Source organism: Lethenteron reissneri, chromosome 17, assembly GCF_015708825.2.
Source record: "Lethenteron reissneri isolate LAM-NWPU_2019-01 chromosome 17, ASM1570882v1, whole genome shotgun sequence".
NCBI classification, from domain to species: domain Eukaryota; kingdom Metazoa; phylum Chordata; class Hyperoartia; order Petromyzontiformes; family Petromyzontidae; genus Lethenteron; species Lethenteron reissneri.
Genome location: NC_083795.1, coordinates 9394151 through 9411464, shown reverse-complemented (window position 1 = coordinate 9411464; position 17314 = coordinate 9394151). Strand labels below are relative to the sequence as shown.

At 40.4% G+C, this 17314-nt stretch overlaps 1 protein-coding gene across 2 annotated transcripts in view; it reads left to right on the top strand.

Moving 5' to 3' along the window:
• LOC133343455 (semaphorin-4C-like) overlaps window positions 1-17314 on the top strand; it is a 51503-nt gene that overhangs the window by 21454 nt on the left and 12735 nt on the right. For both annotated transcript variants that reach the window (XM_061553084.1, XM_061553083.1), the window contains exons 3-11: window positions 2349-2506; window positions 3287-3349; window positions 4407-4505; window positions 4643-4754; window positions 13190-13306; window positions 13569-13720; window positions 14341-14519; window positions 15224-15368; window positions 16627-16846. In XM_061553084.1, coding sequence (XP_061409068.1) covers window positions 2349-2506; window positions 3287-3349; window positions 4407-4505; window positions 4643-4754; window positions 13190-13306; window positions 13569-13720; window positions 14341-14519; window positions 15224-15368; window positions 16627-16846 — 1245 coding nt within the window. The remainder of the gene's footprint in view (window positions 1-2348; window positions 2507-3286; window positions 3350-4406; window positions 4506-4642; window positions 4755-13189; window positions 13307-13568; window positions 13721-14340; window positions 14520-15223; window positions 15369-16626; window positions 16847-17314) is intronic.

The window sequence follows — 17314 nt, the reverse complement described above, 5'->3', positions numbered from 1 at the left end:
AAGGGTGTTTGCATTGGTTAGATGCCAGTACATATATATGAAATGTGCACACAATAAGATCCCCTGCAGTGTGTTTAGGAAAAGAGTAGACGCAGTGTGTTTCTATTCATCATGATGATCCATACTGGACATCTGTGAAAAAGAGCTTCATAGCTTCTCGGATTCCTCCAGTGTCAATAATGATGCTGATGATTGTGCCTTAAGTGCGATAGTTTATGCTGCTTGACTGCTGCCCCCTGTTTCCATTGCTGGCCAATACCTTTGCCTGACTCAGGATACGTGGCATACTCTGCCGTTGTCATTCTGCAAACATTGTCTCCAGGGCAAAGCTCGCTTTCTGTTTGAATGTATAACCATTGTTCTCCAAAGGCAGCTACTGTCTTGCTTTGTGCTAAAGAAAATAATTCCTGTACACAGCAGTGGCCGGTGGGTAAACAGGCTGAACCGTTTAGGGATGGCCCACTAAAATATTACGTGCAAATTATTGAGAAATCAACATTTTATTATACTATATAAAAGCCTCTACATGTTTTCCACCAATATCAAAACACCAACAATATTAAGTATATTAACAGTCTCCTTATACGTGATATCGCCTTGCTTCTCTGTTCCTCTGAGATATGGAACCACCGCTTTCACAAAATTCAGTTCAATGTAGAGAGGAAAGTAAAAGGGTCATTAGCAATCGGTGGGATTTGACCCTGGAACGTACGTTGGTGGAGCACAAGTTATGATACCCTTTTGCAAATTATAGCCGTTGGATTAATACTTATTAGTTTAAGATCCACAAATTAATTAATAACGTTTTTAAAACACTGTTTCAGAAATTGTTAATTTGATCTTTGCCTAACTTAGCCAGATTGCCCAGGATGGCATTTTGGTGATTAACCATCTGTGAAGGTGTTCAAAAGTCAGACATGCACATCCGGACTTGGCTTGGTGGTTGGAGTAAAGAGTGGATTACTCAAAATTAAGATTATAGGGTGGAAGGTTCAACGGTTCCATTCATTCTATATGATCTGTACTACAGAAGTACTCATCTTATCTGTGGTATTTGCAGATTCTGTAGTTCTTGAAAACCCATGTGTGGGTATATTTTTGCTATTACCTGCAATTATCCATGGATTTTCTCTGTGGATCGGTGGGGTAAATTCACGGATAATACTATCTACAATATTTGCTCCCCCCCCCCCCTCACAATTCTGTATAAAATGAGTTTTCCTATATTATTAACAGTGAAGTCCTCAAAATTCATAATTAAAACAACATTTTGAAAGAGCAAGACATGTCATACAGTTAGTGCTAGTTTCTTAACAGAATATATTTATTTGATATTTCTTGACTTAGATTTGAAGCTTTCGTGACTGCAAGGATTCATATTCTTAGGTTTTTTCGGTAAAGTCACGTAGGTAAAAAAATAAAAATAAAATTAATAAAAATAAAATAAAAATCACGACGTTTCGGAGGCAACACGAGCTTCCGTCTTCAGGTGGAACCGTCACAGCACGATTGCTGTTTCAAGCAATCGTGCTGTTTCAAGAAATCGTGCTGTGACGGTTCCACCTGAAGACGGAAGCTTGTGTTGCCTCCGAAAAGTCGTGATTTTTATTTGATTTTACTTTTATGAATAAAAATGTTTTACCTACGTGACTTTACCGAAAAAACCTAAGAATATTTCTTGACTTACCAGACATGTTTCTGTTTTCAGAATTTTAGCTTCCTTGTATAAATTAAATATAGTTATAATAACCTTGAAAAATAATAGATACGGTTTCACATCCTGCCATTATTTCTGTGAAAATGTTCCTGCAGAGATTCACCCATACTGTTTGAGAATGTAAATTTAAACACTGTATATGTCTTGAGATGAAATTGAGCTGAGGACTAAAGCATTTCGCAGAGCACAGTGAGGTCTCATGGAATGTTACATCTGCAAAAGTAGAAAATGGAAGATATATTGTTATGACATGGAAAACTATGAGTTATTTGACACCTGCCCGTGACAATGTGCAGTGACCCGTACCACGAGTGTCTTTAACATCCAAAACATAAAAACGCATTGGTGTTTGATGAGCCAATTCTTTGGTAATGTAATTGACATAAATTGTGTGGTAGCATTGTTAGTTGACAATGTTCCACCACGTGCGCCTTAACACGTTTTCACAACACGTAGGTATTTTCAGAGTAGATGAAAACGCACCTTATTTTTCAGAATTGCTTTTTGGGAACCATCATACCTCGAAATGTTATAGATTTACAGCGCAGTTTAAAGGTGAAATATGGCTCAAGGCGTCAGGGAATCATGTCGCATGTGTCTCACGCTATATACCCCTTGTCTCACCTGACAGATGTACGTGGCAAAGGTGTGTCGCGCTTTTCTGAGTCGAACACGCACAATCTGTCAACCCTGCTGCTACACAAGGGAGGCAAGGAGCTCTTCGTGGGTGCGCGAGATGCCATCTTCGCCCTCAATGCTGACGAGGTTGCCGTGCAACTGAAGCCCAAGGTTAGCAAAGAGTTGGTTGTGGCTGGGGTGCTCAGAGGTTCGAAGCAATGAGCTGATACCTCTGAGAATCCTGGGTTTGAATCCAACCAGGCGCCCTTCATAAAACCAGGTCTCAAGTGTCGTGATTTAATCAGCTCAGCCTGGTCACCAGTGACTGACTCTACACACACCAAAATACATGAAATCTGCAGTCCAACTCGAGCCCAGTGTGAGAAAAGTGAAAAGTTATGCAGATGGCTCAGAGGTCTGAACACTGCTTAAATTCTGGGTTTGAGATGCAGGCAACCATCTGTGATTAAACTGGGTTTGAAAGTGTAGTGACTTGATGGCATATTTTTTTCACTTTTTTTGGCTTATTCCACCTCTGAGACTTAAAAGCACTGTGTTAGAATTGTCCAAATATCCTAATGCACAACACTCCGGAAAATTACTTTTCAGACTCGGTGAGGCTTTGGTGAATAAAAGACATTCATAACAATGTTTCAATGTTCATAATATTAATTCTATCAGCAATCATGGCCAGAAACCAGCAACAACAATGGCTGGAAACCAAATAAAATATAAGGAGATTATACCAGTGTACCAGCATAGGGTCATGTGTGTGTTTTTACAATGTTTTTAATATAGTAACAGTTTTTTTTATCACATTTTATCTATGGTTCAAAATTTCAATATCAATAAAAACCAAAATGTCAAACTTTACAGCAAACTGAACTGTGTATGAAACCTTGCATTGCAATCGAGGTTGCTTAATTTCCTGGCTGCCACATTTTCTTCCAGATCAGCTGGCAGGCATCTAAGGAAAGCCGTTCAGAGTGTGAGCAAAAAGGCCGGAAGAACGAGGTTTGTGTCTTTTTGTACAGTACATTCTATAGCGTGGTATTTTGTATAACATTGTTGGGCAGTTCTGTAAATTAAACAAACTCACAGTGGAATGTATTTAATTTTCAATAGTAATAAGCATGTACAATTTTCAGATAATTATCTATAGTCTTAGAAAACATGGCTTATTTGTAGAAAAAGTCATTAGTTTGACACATACATTAAAATGAATGCACCATCACCCTCCCTATGTGGATGAAAGAGTCAGATTATCTGAATGTCTGACACGTGGAATACTTACCTGAATTAGTCATAATTGGTTTGACATACTACATCCAAGTAAAATGGATTTCATTATTATACAATTACCCACATCTCTATAGCGTCTTAGATGTACGTCTGCAATTGTGGAACTGCCCCTACGGCTATGGAACTGTGTACTGGATTATTATTGTAATAGTTTAATTTGGGGAAGAGGAAATATATATTTCAAATTTAATAATGCAATACGATAAAATGTGGAAGCAATATGTAAGATAAAAATAAAGATCCAATTATGAATCACCAGTGATGAATATATGGCTTTATTTGTCTCATGGAATTTATATTATTTACGCATTAGAACTTGTTACTGGTATAATGTTTGCTGTTATGATGTTTAATTGTGAGTTTTAATTTCTAGAACTTTAGAAACTCTTGTTACAATTATTACAAAAATTATGTTTATATTTGTTTTTTTTATTTTTTGAGATCTAGGACCTTTTGCTGTTACGATGTTTTAAAACCTTATATTTTGTTGCAAATTTGTATTTCGTGTAACAGAAGCTCTGTAATGTTATCATGTACTATATTTAGTTTTACCCAGGTCTCCCTTGAAAAAGAGGCTTATTTTCTCAATGGGCTCCTACCTGGTAGGAGGTAAAGTAATTGTATTATATTTCAAATAATAATAATAAGGCAGGTGCAATATTATATAACTAGATTGTTTTTAGTATGTGAAATCAATCTGCCTACCATGCCACATGATTACATTAAGTAACATCCCAGAGATAATGTTTTGTGACCTTTTGTTCTTCAGACACAATGTTCCAACTTTGTTAAGTTCCTTCAGTTTTTGAATGAAACGCACATTTATGCTTGTGGAACATATGCCTTCCAGCCCACGTGCACATACGTCGTGAGTACTTCACTCATCACAATTTTTCTTTGCACAGTTCAATGTGAAATTCACTCATGTATTATGCACTACACGTTTATGTACAATTTTGCTTAACTTACATATTACATTAAATGTATTATCATGGTGCTCAACAGAATTCAAATGAGTTTGTACGAATGAAAGATGGAAATAACGTGGATATCTTGGAGAATGGCAAGGGCAAGTGTCCATTCGACCCTGAGCAAGGCTACACGGCACTAATAGCTGGTAAGGAATTTCATTTTGTTACGTCAATTCACACGTACTCCAGAATGTCAAGATGTGAACTTAGCTGTTACGTTCATGGTGTAAGCTCCGAAGCAGAAACGTAGCAGTGCACTTTTCCTGTGCGGATTCTACCATGGTGTAATGGTAAGTACACTGGATTTGCAATCCAGAGGTTGTCACTTCAGTTCACTCTTCAGGCGCGGAAGTTAAAACAATTGGCAACTTTCTTACATATCGCCACCACCACCACCACCTTTGTCCACCCAGCAGTTTAAACAGTTATAGCACAGTTAGTCATACGGCAGGTCGAGTGGGCGATGGGCACTGTCCCGTGCTCACGTCAGCGGGAAATTACTTTGCTGCTGGAGAAGCTGTGCTTTGTAATTCCTGTTTTTTTTGCAGTAAAGTGGACAATGGATTACAGCATCTTTGTTCATTATTCATAATCGTGTGACTATATAGGCCGGTCTCATCTTGATTTGTCCTGTTATGACGCTTGTGGTTATGCCAAAAAGGGCACACTGGAGACATTTCATACTTTGTCCAACACTCCTGCTACAGAGAGACTGAGGTCATGTTTGCAAAGATCATCAAATATAAAAAAAAATATTTAGCTTGTTCGAGCTTTTCCAGTTACTGAAAAGAGACTGTTCTTGTGAATCATTCACGTTTATTTTCTAGCCTAAACATTAGGGTATGTTACGTGTATGCACTTATTAACAGTAAGTGGTGCCTGTCTTTCCCTAATTCTGTTCACTGCAAAATAACTACAGTGCAACATTTATAATGAGAAGTGTATTTCCCATTACAATATATATTTTAAATAACATATAATTTAGTATGGAGAAAAACAACATGTGCAATTGATATACGATATATTTATATATTACATGTGTTATAAACTTTAATTCTGCAAAAAAATTCTCAATGTGATGTTTCATGGCTCAAAAAAAGCAAAGTACAACCTTTCTGCACTTTGTAATTGAATTCTGAAAAGGTTCAGGTTAAGAAAATTTAAAAACGGAAACACCTGCTGATAACTTCCTCTGCGTAATTATAAGTATTTTGCTGCTTCAATTTGGGCCCTGTGAATCAGTGGAACAAAGAGCTTTGGTTGTTCTTCACTAAAGGGATGATTATTGCCCTTCTCTGCAACCAAAAAAAATCATAATTCCCTAACACTTTTTTATTTTTTGCCTTTTTTAATATGAAAAAACATTTACAGCTGGCAATACCTGGCAAGCTGCGAGCCACCGGGAAGTTTTTTTAGGCAATTTTTTAAGCATTCTGTGTGCAACTGAGTGGACGTTAAATACCTTGTTGCATTCATGGATATATCAATCAGTAGGTTTGCATATGGCAACACACAGTATTAAATGTGCACTTGTTTGAGTTCCATTAAGCAAAATTGCATTTCTCTTCACTTGTTTTAGTTGCATTATTCACAAATACATCTCACTGTGAACTTACATTTCTTCAAATGGTTTCCTGAATAGCCGCGGCTGGCCGAGCCATTAAGGGATCCGTAATAAGCAAAGTAATTTGCTCTTTTTACAACTGAGTGGCATATGTTTAATGTAGCACCAACTCATCTGTCACGTTATGTTGCTAGACATATATAAATGTTGTACTGAGTCGTCTCTGTATGCTGAGCTACCAGTATCATCTTTTTAGACAGTGTTTTGTATTTTTGTGGCCATCATGCTACCACACCCCTAGAAGCTTAGCTGATTAAAGCTTGCTAATTGTAAAAAAAAAGCAGAAGATTCAAGTATAGGCAGAGGCATTAAATGAAGTGAGGCACTGACCCATTTCTAAAACACACAAACGCTTTTCTGCTGTCATGCGAGATGCCATCACTCGAAAATAAATGCCCTACATTATGAGATTTACTAAATAACTTGTTATCCCAGTGTTACATTTTGAAGCATACGAATGTAAAGAACCACCACCTCTGTGTGTCGGCTTCTTGGTTAGAATTTGCCAAACTTGAAAAATTACCCGCAAACTACTCATTTTATATTACACACACGGCAATCATTGCCCTCTACTGGCAGACTGATGCCTGCTTTCAGGCTAGGTGCTGAGTCGTTGTGTGCCACACAGGGACAGCTGCCACTGGGGGTGCCCTTTCGCATGTTTTAAATGAGAAGTGATGCCTTCTGCTCTGTCAAATGCGAATCATTATAAAAGGCCAGTTGTGCATTCATGTGGATTTTTAAATTTGGGCTTGAAAAAAAAGTCTTCACTAAGATGAAATGCTGTTATAAATACATTCACCATCCTTTTGGGTTTCAAATAAAAAAATGCAATCATGTTATTTCTTATGGCTGAGTTTAAATTATTTTTGGAGAGATATTATAAACACTTTATTTAATTTGGTGAGCTATAGGACAGTGCATTTCTATGCATGTTACATGATGATAATTCGGTAGTATCTGGTTCTACGTGAAATTTAAGAGCAATAAAATTTGGAATTTTGAGAGAAATGAACACAGTATAAAGAGAAAAACACCCCCAAAACCATCCCCAAATGAGATTATATATGTGAGTACCTCTTGAGATTGGAATGGCGCATTAAGGGGTTGTGTGGTCTGGTCAGCAGCATGCATCACCTCCATTGCGCATTTAGAGTTAATGTGCAGTCCAGAACTTGCTCACGCCACTGCTGTCAGGAGGGCACACTCTTTGGCTTAATCCTACACACAGGCCAGACATCTTGGAAGAGATCGGAGTACCCACACTTTACCCCACCACACACGACCTGCCGGTCAACTCACTGGTGTATTCATTTATATTGCTAACTTTCACATCAAATCCAATTGGTTGTTTCTGGATTGCAAATCCATTGTGTTGACCATACACCATGGCAGCAACCCACTAAGTTGAGATCCAGTACAAATTTAAGCACGACTTTGCACTGATGCTATTCATAGCTAGGAATCAAACCTAGGCAACTGGGATCACAGTGTAGTCAGACAATCATTGTTCCACCACTCCCCTATGTAAATGTACAGCTCTGTCATTACACTGCAGGATGAAATAGTCAACTGTCCCATTTCTAGACACATGAAGAGCATACGCCTTTATTCCGAATTGTCACCTAATCGGCTGCCAAGTTAATATCCTGAGATGGCGCTGGTACATTTTCCGCAGCAGCTGCGAGAGGGCAACGTGCAGTATGAAAGTGTACCTTTTGGCAGGGCATCATATTTCACCGTTCTTAGAGCATCAGGGATACGTCTCTTGGCAGATCACTTTAATAGACGTTATTCATCCTTGGCTGGTGTGATGTGAGAATAACTGTACTCAAACTCAGCATGCGTTGTGATATATTGCATAAATCGACACAAAACTGTACGAGGATTTAATTTTCCTCCAACGGTGGACCAGATTCTGGCACTTTCACCGTGTGTCGTGCGTAACCATAGTCAAATCTAAAAGGTGTCCTGTTTGTACCCGGTAAGTCTTAGCAGCACCTTCACTTACCCAGCCGGCGCCACGACTGGTGGAACCAAAGCTGCTGGGGTCTGGGGCCCATGGTTTAGTTGGGTTCAATCATGCGTGCGATGTCCATATTGCATGTGTTAATATGCAACTGTATATGCGGATTTTTTCTCTCTCCAAGTGTGGCCCAGATTTTGGTTGAATAATAAGTCCTAAGTAATGGGTCTGGACAGTCATATCAGTTCTGATCTCGTGAAACTGCTCTGCTTTAGACACTGGGTACATTAGCAAGCCCCAGTAGATTATATCTTTTTTGCAAGTTTATAAAATAAACCCTCTGGTTTATATTCGGATCATGCAAAATGCCCACTTTTGTGATGGGGGAGAAAAATCTGGTTTTATCTGCAACACCTTTTCACCACTTTTATGATGACCCAACATTTGTGTGGTAGAAATGCAAAGTACTATGCTTTAACAAAAACGCTTCACGATAATTGCTTAACATAGAACTGTAAGTTCATTGCCATTTTGCATTGGTCATCAAAAACTGATCGCGAGTTGTGAGATCACCACGAGACCTTGTGCTGTGCCGAATGTGTGTACAGTATACCGTTACGGGACCCTATGTGCTATGCTTGGTTATTGTTTATAGGTGACATCATTTCTCCTTCAAAGCTAATGGTGTTTGTTGAATAATGCCTGCAGAGGGAAGGGTTGTGCTTATTAGTGTTACATGCGATAACTAGCCTGTGAAATTTTGAGTGCTTTGAAGTGAAAACCCCTATTATTGTCTCAAAAGTACATTGTGCTATACACAGCATGTAGGGTGGGAAAGCAAAGCAATAAAGAATGCAGAGACTATATGTTATGAGCCCTAACGAGAATACAGCAGTACATTTTATCATAGAAAATTGAGCAGAAGTAGATGAGTGGCAGTGCCATATGCACAGGTGTGGACTCGTAAACCTTGCAAATAATTGTCAAGCAACAGCAGACACTCCGACTGAAAATCATTGGTGTTCCGCACAGTAGATTTCGTGTTGTGTGCAGTTTTTGTACACGCTTTTTCGGTCGCAATTACAATGATGAAGCATGATGGGTTTGATGCTCAGCTTATTCTCTTGCTCACCCTCAAGGCTCATGGTCACCTCGGCGCTTGAAAATGATAATTACATTCTCATGTCCAAAGCCCTGCCTCATCTTATGTGCATGGGCAACGCTGATGGTGTGTTTATCACTTCATAGTGCGCATATTCTATTTTTATTAGTTGAGCGTCGTTGTGTTACTGTATTATTATTAATATGACGTGACATATCAAAGTGTGAATTTTTTGTTCATATTTTCTGAAGACTAAAACGTCTGCAACACTTAAAACAATTAAAATACAGTATAAAATACGGTAGTTAAGGGATATTTAAAATGATGCTATTTCGTTATTTAGTGAACTTGAGTTTTTTCTATGTGAAAGGGAAAAGTCAGGTTAAATTATATACATAAAAATCCCACGATTAATATTCATGCCTTCGTCATCATGTGTCATGGTTAATCCACTGCTGGATGAAGGCCTCTAAGCCCCGCCGTCACTTCTCACGATTCTGCTGTGTAATAATCCATGCATTGCTATTTTTATGTATGGAGATTGGAGAAAAACCTCGAGTAAGTTGTTTTTATAGGCGTCCATAATCATTCAAGATCACGGTGAAGGGTTTTTCATTCTGGGTTCTGTATCCCTTGCATTTCTAAAGGATGGACATGGCAATAACATTGTTCTGTTTTTGAGGTAAAGCTATAAAAGACTGTAGTTCGTGTCAGTGGCAGGATGCGTTGGTGTGCATATGCAGTTATTGTTCTTTCCCTTGTCGTCGATTCCAGTTCATTGCAGAAGTAATTGGTTTCACAGACTTAAGTATCATCATAATGTGTCTTTGCCCTAAAGGGCACAGTGCACAAGACCGACCTGAAATCTCATCAACCACACACAGCTGTGCTCAGTATTGGCGTTGTGGGTAATGATCCTAACACATTCCAGATAATTAATATCTGTGATATAATACCTGTTTGTTAGCATCGCGGTGGACTGCAGTTTTTCAAAGCAGTCTCAGCTGCAGCTAATGTGTGTTTGTGTTAATTTTCTAAGTGGGAAGAAGAGACTGCACACATTGCAAAGCGGGCTTGTCATCACACAATTGGGAGTCGCACAACAGTCATTTATATTTGGACCTGTGAAGTGCTATTTCGTACAGCCAAATTGAAATGGCTAATTACCCACTAATGTGATAAACTGACATCTGAAATATTCACAACTTTAGTGCTCTCTCTGTGAGACAGAAATATCCCATGGCTGCAGGCTACGAAAAGAATACTTCAAGGCTGCGGGTTTGTAAAAAGCATGGGGGTTCATGTCGGTATTTTAGGGCTGCTCCTTCACAAAGAAGCAATTTTATTTAGCTCTTGCATGTGGGAATCATCTGAACAAAGCGGGAATGCATGTGCCCTTGAATTATGGGATCTGGCTCGTGTCGACAGCACTGATGTTTGGAAAGTTAAGACAGGTATGAGCGCTATATGAGCAGATGCACATGTGAAGCCAGACACATGGAGCACAAAATGGTCCCATTTGCATTTGCAATACATTACTACTGTAATGGCCAACGACCAAATTACCCTGAATGCACCCGATATTGGAAGCTAAGCTGATTTAAGCCTGGCGAGTGATTGGATGGGCGACCACCATGCATATAAGACAGGTGCTGTCGGCTGTTATGGGGCTATGTTGTCAGCAGCGAGCAGTGCAGAAAACTTTATGCTCCAATGTCTATTACTCAACTAACTTAAACTGCAGCTGGGAATTGGATTCTGGTCGCCAGGGGCTCAGTGCAATGAGCTAGCCACTCCAACACTGCCCCATCGCCGTGCATAAAGATTGTTACATTTGAATAATGGTGTCACGGTAGTTTGCAGCCTGAGATGATAACCAGGTTCCACTAATAAATGTATGTGATTAACATTAACACTCCAATTTGAGACAAGGTGGCTTCAAGTGTGATTGAATGATATTCACTGTGCATATCACAATACACTCTCTACCGAGCAATTAGATGATTTTTCACAATTTGGGGTCATGGGTAGATTCAGGATACTATTCTTTGTCTCTTTTTCACAGTCTCGTTTACATTTTTTCTTATTTAATTTCTTCTGTTATTCGTTCCATTCGCCTAAATGTGACAGTATAATTTACATAAGGATGTTGCCACGGTGGGATGGTTAGCAAATGCTGGACTTTTTAAATCTGGAGACATTGTGGCTGTTAAAATAATGGGCAAGTGTATTAAATTCTTCCCTCTGTCCACGCGGCAGTATAAATGGTTATGACATAGTCGATCGGAAGGTTGCGCGTGTGGGTTAAACTTTGCATACTCCCACTTCTTTTGGTTATCGTGAAAATGCCCTCTCGAGAGGTTTTCTTGAGTTTCCTCTCATGGAGGCCCTTATGCCAGCAGCGGCTTGGCAGAGCTGCATGTTCACTTTCGTAAGTTTGCGTAATTTGTCAATTTTAACCTCATGGCTTACACACACGATTTGATGTGATTATTGTGAGCGTGAGAGTCGATTTTAATCAACCAAGCGATGCATTGTGTTTTACGTGCATATTCACCTGAAACAGAAATAAAACAGCCCGAGCAGTTTCCTATCTCTGTCTGCCAAAGCGATCGCACAGCTGTGTTATGATTTACACTCAGAACGTATTTCCATTTGGTCTAATGTAAATATCTGTCGCAAAAAAAAAACACCTTAAAGTTCACACTGAAATAACTCTTCGTGTGTTCCTGCTTTGGCTTGCCTGTTCATCCAAAACCACTTGTACTGTACGCGGGTTGAAGATTGCTATGTGGCACATGTTTAAACACTGCCTGGGTGTGTCTGTGGACTTGGGCGTGCGCGTACACGTGCACTGCGTGGGTCTAGATGGGAGTGAAATAACGCCAAGGCAGAGTGAGGCAAAGGTGATAGGCAATGAGCCAAAACTATAAAAACAAAAATCCACAGTACAGGCGGGGGGGGGGGGGTCTTGTTGTTTATCACATAATTAAAAAAATATTCATATGAAGGCTCTCCAATTCTCCGAGCAGCTGTATTTTGATGTGATCAGCCATGCGGTGACAATCACAGACGTTAGAGCCCTCTGCTCAATAATCTATCGCGCACCGATGAACAGAAGAAAATGTGTTAAAATGCTGCAACATCCACGGTACTTTGTGTTTGCTGTTTAAGGCAAACACAATAACATGCCGATCATGAATGAGTATTACATTTATAGCGGTTGAAAATTTCCCACCACACACAATCAGGTGTTCTGGTCTGCCGGCTGAGCACCTGAATTTGAAAGCACACACACGGATAATTCCATATGCAATGTGCTTCACTTGTGTTTTCATCAAGGGCTCTGTTCGAGCAGCCTCTAAAAGCGGTCATTGCATACAATGAGCTGCTGTTAAGGCAGCCTCCTGACTGCACTAGGTAAGCCTCTTAGTGCTAATCCAAACAGAGCTGCGTGCAATTGCGCTTATACTGTGCACAGCAAGGATAACCAGATTTTGGAACTGAGTTTGGCTTCTGAAAAACGGCCCCATGATGTGCTTGGGCTTATTTTTATAGCACTTTCTATACACATTTAAGCATTTATGAGATTTTTATATGTGGAATTTTTTGTGTTCAATAAATAAACTTTAATAAATATACTCTTCATGGCACTGATTTATAAACTGGCATTGTGTTACAGTGACAGTTTTAAATCGTATAACATTAATGATTAAGAACTATAGATAAAATCTCCACCTTTTTATACATGGCAAATGCTGGGAGTGCACTTTTGTATGCTCCTATAACCTCTGTAAAAGTGAGATTATTGCTTAATGATGAGACCAAATGTCTAACTTGTGTGTGCATGTGTATACCTATATAGCTAATAATTTCTCTTATTTTACAGATGGGGACTTTTATGCGGCAACCACAAATAACTTCTTGGGAACAGAAATGGTGATTTCTCGGAACCTGGGTTCTCGGCAAGCTCTTAAGTCAGATTATGTTTCCACCTGGCTCAATGGTAAGCATTTGCATGAAGTCCTTTTGTTACAAATCTACATGACCCCCCATGGTTGGTGACTACCAGATGCATTTTGTGGAAACCCTCAGGTAAAGATTTGCCCTCGAAAGAAGTAATTTTAAATCGCTTGCAATTTACTGCACATTGCCTGCAATAATTAAATTAAAAGCTTGTACTCTTGTTTTCCCTTGCATTGAGATGAATATCATTTTATTCAACGGTTAACGGTTTTGTGCTGCTGTTCCTTTATTTCCAACACCAGAACCCATTTTTGTGGGATCCTCATTCATCCAAGAGAGTGTGAACAGTACATTTGGTGACGATGACAAGATATACTTCTTTTTCACCGAGACGGCAAAGGAATATGAATTCTACAGCAAGCCCATCGTGTCTAGGATTGCTCGAGTCTGCAAGGTTCGGCCCTCAGCAAATGCCACATAAGCCGCTTTAAACCTGTTGGGTGTCAAAATGTCATTCTTAGTATGCACTGCAAATTAACTTGCACTGAATAATTTTGCTCCTTCAAAAACCTGATCCATAAACTGTTATGACATGTGGAATTATGATTGGTGATTGTAGATCAGTCCACAGTTTTGATGAGGCTATTTCACTTTCTTGTCTCTCGATAGCTGCCTTGCATAACAATTTTACAATCTTGGACCTGAATATATATTTCTACGAACTCATGCATTGTTGTAGAGCATTGTGGGTAACACCATATGGTACATAAGTAGAACTCCATTCTGTATCTCCACACACATACAAATATTTAGATATATTTTTTTATTTGTCGGCCTGTTGGCTGATGAGAACTAGAAAATCAAAAACCGGTCCAATGTGTGCTTGCTTAAAAATTGTTGTTTGACAACATTGGTCTGCAAAGCCATTATCCCACTTGGATTTTTAAAATGTAATTTCATATACATTTGGAGACACGGAAATGTGATTCTGCTTACATGTATACAATGACTGAAAATGCACCGAACACTGTTGTTTTTTGGGAAGGGGTGATTCATCGTTCTGTGAACTTTCAGGACGATGCTGGTGGGAAGCGAATTCTGCAGAAGCGCTGGACCACTTACCTGAAAGCGCAGATCGTCTGTGCCCAGCCGGAGATACAGTTCCACTTCAATGTCATCCGGGACATATTCGTTCTGCAGCCAGCAGACTCTTGGGAGGACACCGTGTTTTTTGGGGTGTTCACCTCACAGTGGTGAGTGTGTGAATGCTGTTACTGCCAGCCATTAACGTCACAATGATGGGCAAAGGCCTAACCCACCCCCCCCCCCCCATTTTCTTCCATTCATTCCTTTCCTTCGTCGCTGCTGTTCTTGACTGTCCTCCAATTTGAGTCGCCTCGCCCTCTCGTCCATATGCTGCAACTCTTATTTACGCACTTAATATTGTCAAAATACTTTTTAAACAATGACGTTAAGCTCAGAGTACATATGACCTTCATCCTTTTGTCCACTGGTTCTTTGGTTGGCACACCGACCCGCCCACCCCGGCTTTCTCAGATGCCCTCCGTAATGTTTAGCTGTGACTGTGCACACTTAGGGATGCGGCGGTGACGAAATGTTAAGTGCCTCGTCTGGTATAGAGGAGGTTGTGGCTTTTATCCCGACCCTGACGCCTGCTGTATATTTGGAGTTTGCATGTTCTCCCCGTGGTCGCATAGATTTTTCTCTGGGTCCTCCGGTTTTTCCCTCCACATTTAGAAACATGTGTTTAGAGTATTTGGCTGCAATACATTTCCATATGATACACCACTAAATTATGTTATCATTTGTGGCCAGGTCGCTTCTGAAAAAGAGATAGCTCAGTGGGCCTTACCTGGTAAAATAAAACATCGTTTCATTTTAAGGAACCAGGTTGTGTGACTGTGTGCTTTCCTGTGTTGTTGGCTGGGTCCTTTAGGAGCGAGTCTGCTGGATCAGCCGTTTGCAGCTACAGCATTAAAGATGCCCAGAAGGTCTTCATGGGCCCCTTCAAGGAGTTCAACGAGGCCACGCAGAAGTGGGGCACTCACACTGGGTCCCTGCCCTCCCCCCGCCCCGGAGAGGTACTGCAGAGGGGATGTTCACGTATATAATGCGGCGCAATGCAGCATCTCTGACCAGTAGATCTACCCCGACCAATTAACTGCCAACAGCCAGTGCAGGATTTGTGCGAGGAGTTATTGAAGTCTTCTGCAGACGTTCACAAATCAGAGCTTGTCACATGCAGTAATGTGTTCTTAATCTCACGTACATTCACTGACTGCTAAAGTATGGTAGTATTTTCCTTCGTTTAAAGCAGTTTGTGTTTTATCTATGTCCAGTAACCTATTTTTGCATGGTGTAACTGTCACGTTTTATAAATGTTCACATCTTGTGGCACTTCCGCCCACTGCCTTTTGCCATTGTAAAACAATCTACCAGATTAGAGACCACATAGTGGTGAACCACTAAACGCTGAAAATGAACTCCGGCATTGAAGCAATGCACCACATCAACTGAAGCCATTCACTAGCTAACTAATGTGGGCATAGAATTATACTGTACATCGTTGTTCATCTAGGCATAGGCAAGATGTGAAATTATTAACATTTTCCATGCATGTTCACCTCGCTCTGCCCATTGGCATGTCTTGCACATGTTTGACAGTGTATCATCACCAAGTGGATAGACACCAGTGGATTAATAGTTGACTATGAAGAAAAGTAAGTGGGCTTGGGCAGAACGTGTCACACTGGAAGTGATAATGGCCAGTGATTGAGACTATGAACAGAAAAGGCAGCCAAAGGATGGATCATGCCTGGGAGGATGCCTGTTGCAGAGATGGAGCGATGAAATCAGTTCATTTAGCAGTTTGTATGTGGATTGTTGCATCGCAGGACGGGTGAGAGATGGTGACATCTCGGGGAAACCTTCTTGCAGCAGGGGATTGATTGTGGATGATGATTGCTTGATCATTAAATGAGAAAATTAGTTTAGTGATCACTGTACCATTTCTCATGCTTGCATGTGAGACTTTTCCAATGCAACTGCAGTTGCTGTTGACAAACCATGGATCACATGGTACCACCACTGCCTGGTTTGGTCATTTGCTGGCAGCATCTCGGTGATTAATCAGGCTAATACATAAATACATACTTTTCTGATCTGCTCACCATACAAAAGAATAAGGGGATATGTGATCATATAAAACCATATTGTTTGTCCCCCCCCCCCATCCCATTTAATCTTCCAATAAAGCCCTCATGTATAGCTTCTTGAGATGTGGTTGCATGCAGCCGCTATGTAAACTGAAGTTGGTTTGTTTCTTGCTGTTTGTCTCAGTGCATCACGGCGCAGCACCGGCAAGCAGGCTACAACAGCACGCTGGATCTGCCCGACCAGACACTGACATTTGCTCGCGAGCATCACCTCATGGACGAGCTGCTACAGCCCCTGGGCGCCCGTCCTCTCTTCTTCAAGCGTGGCATCAACTACACGCAGCTGGCGGTGGTGCGCGTGAGCACCGCCTCCGGGGACCATGACGTCTTCTTCCTCGGCACTGGTAAGGACGAGCTGCTGGGCCACACACGCATTCGCTCACTCGCTTATTCACTCGCTTGTCCGCTCTAACTGTCTGCGCATTAAATTGTATCCCACTTTCGACTGTTGAATATTTCGGGCCACCCAGTGTGAGCCACTGTTAACTGCTTCTCGAGTGAATTGTTTTTTTTTTGTAATTTGCAAATAAATCGTTTGCTTTTGTCCATTCCAAAACGATATATAAATGTTGTTGTAATGGGCAGCCAATGATGTGTGAAAATTAAGATAATAAAAGTGAGAAGATATTACACGCATTGTAAATTTAAATTGTCTATGTACACGTACAGCCGTCTTGGCAATTCATTGCTGGATACGTATCCTGCAATAATATGATGTTTAAAGTCTAATTATAAAGTGCTCCATTTAGTTTTTTTGGGGTTCCGCCACATGTTATTCCACATGGCATCTGACCTGTTGCTCCAAGTGCTGG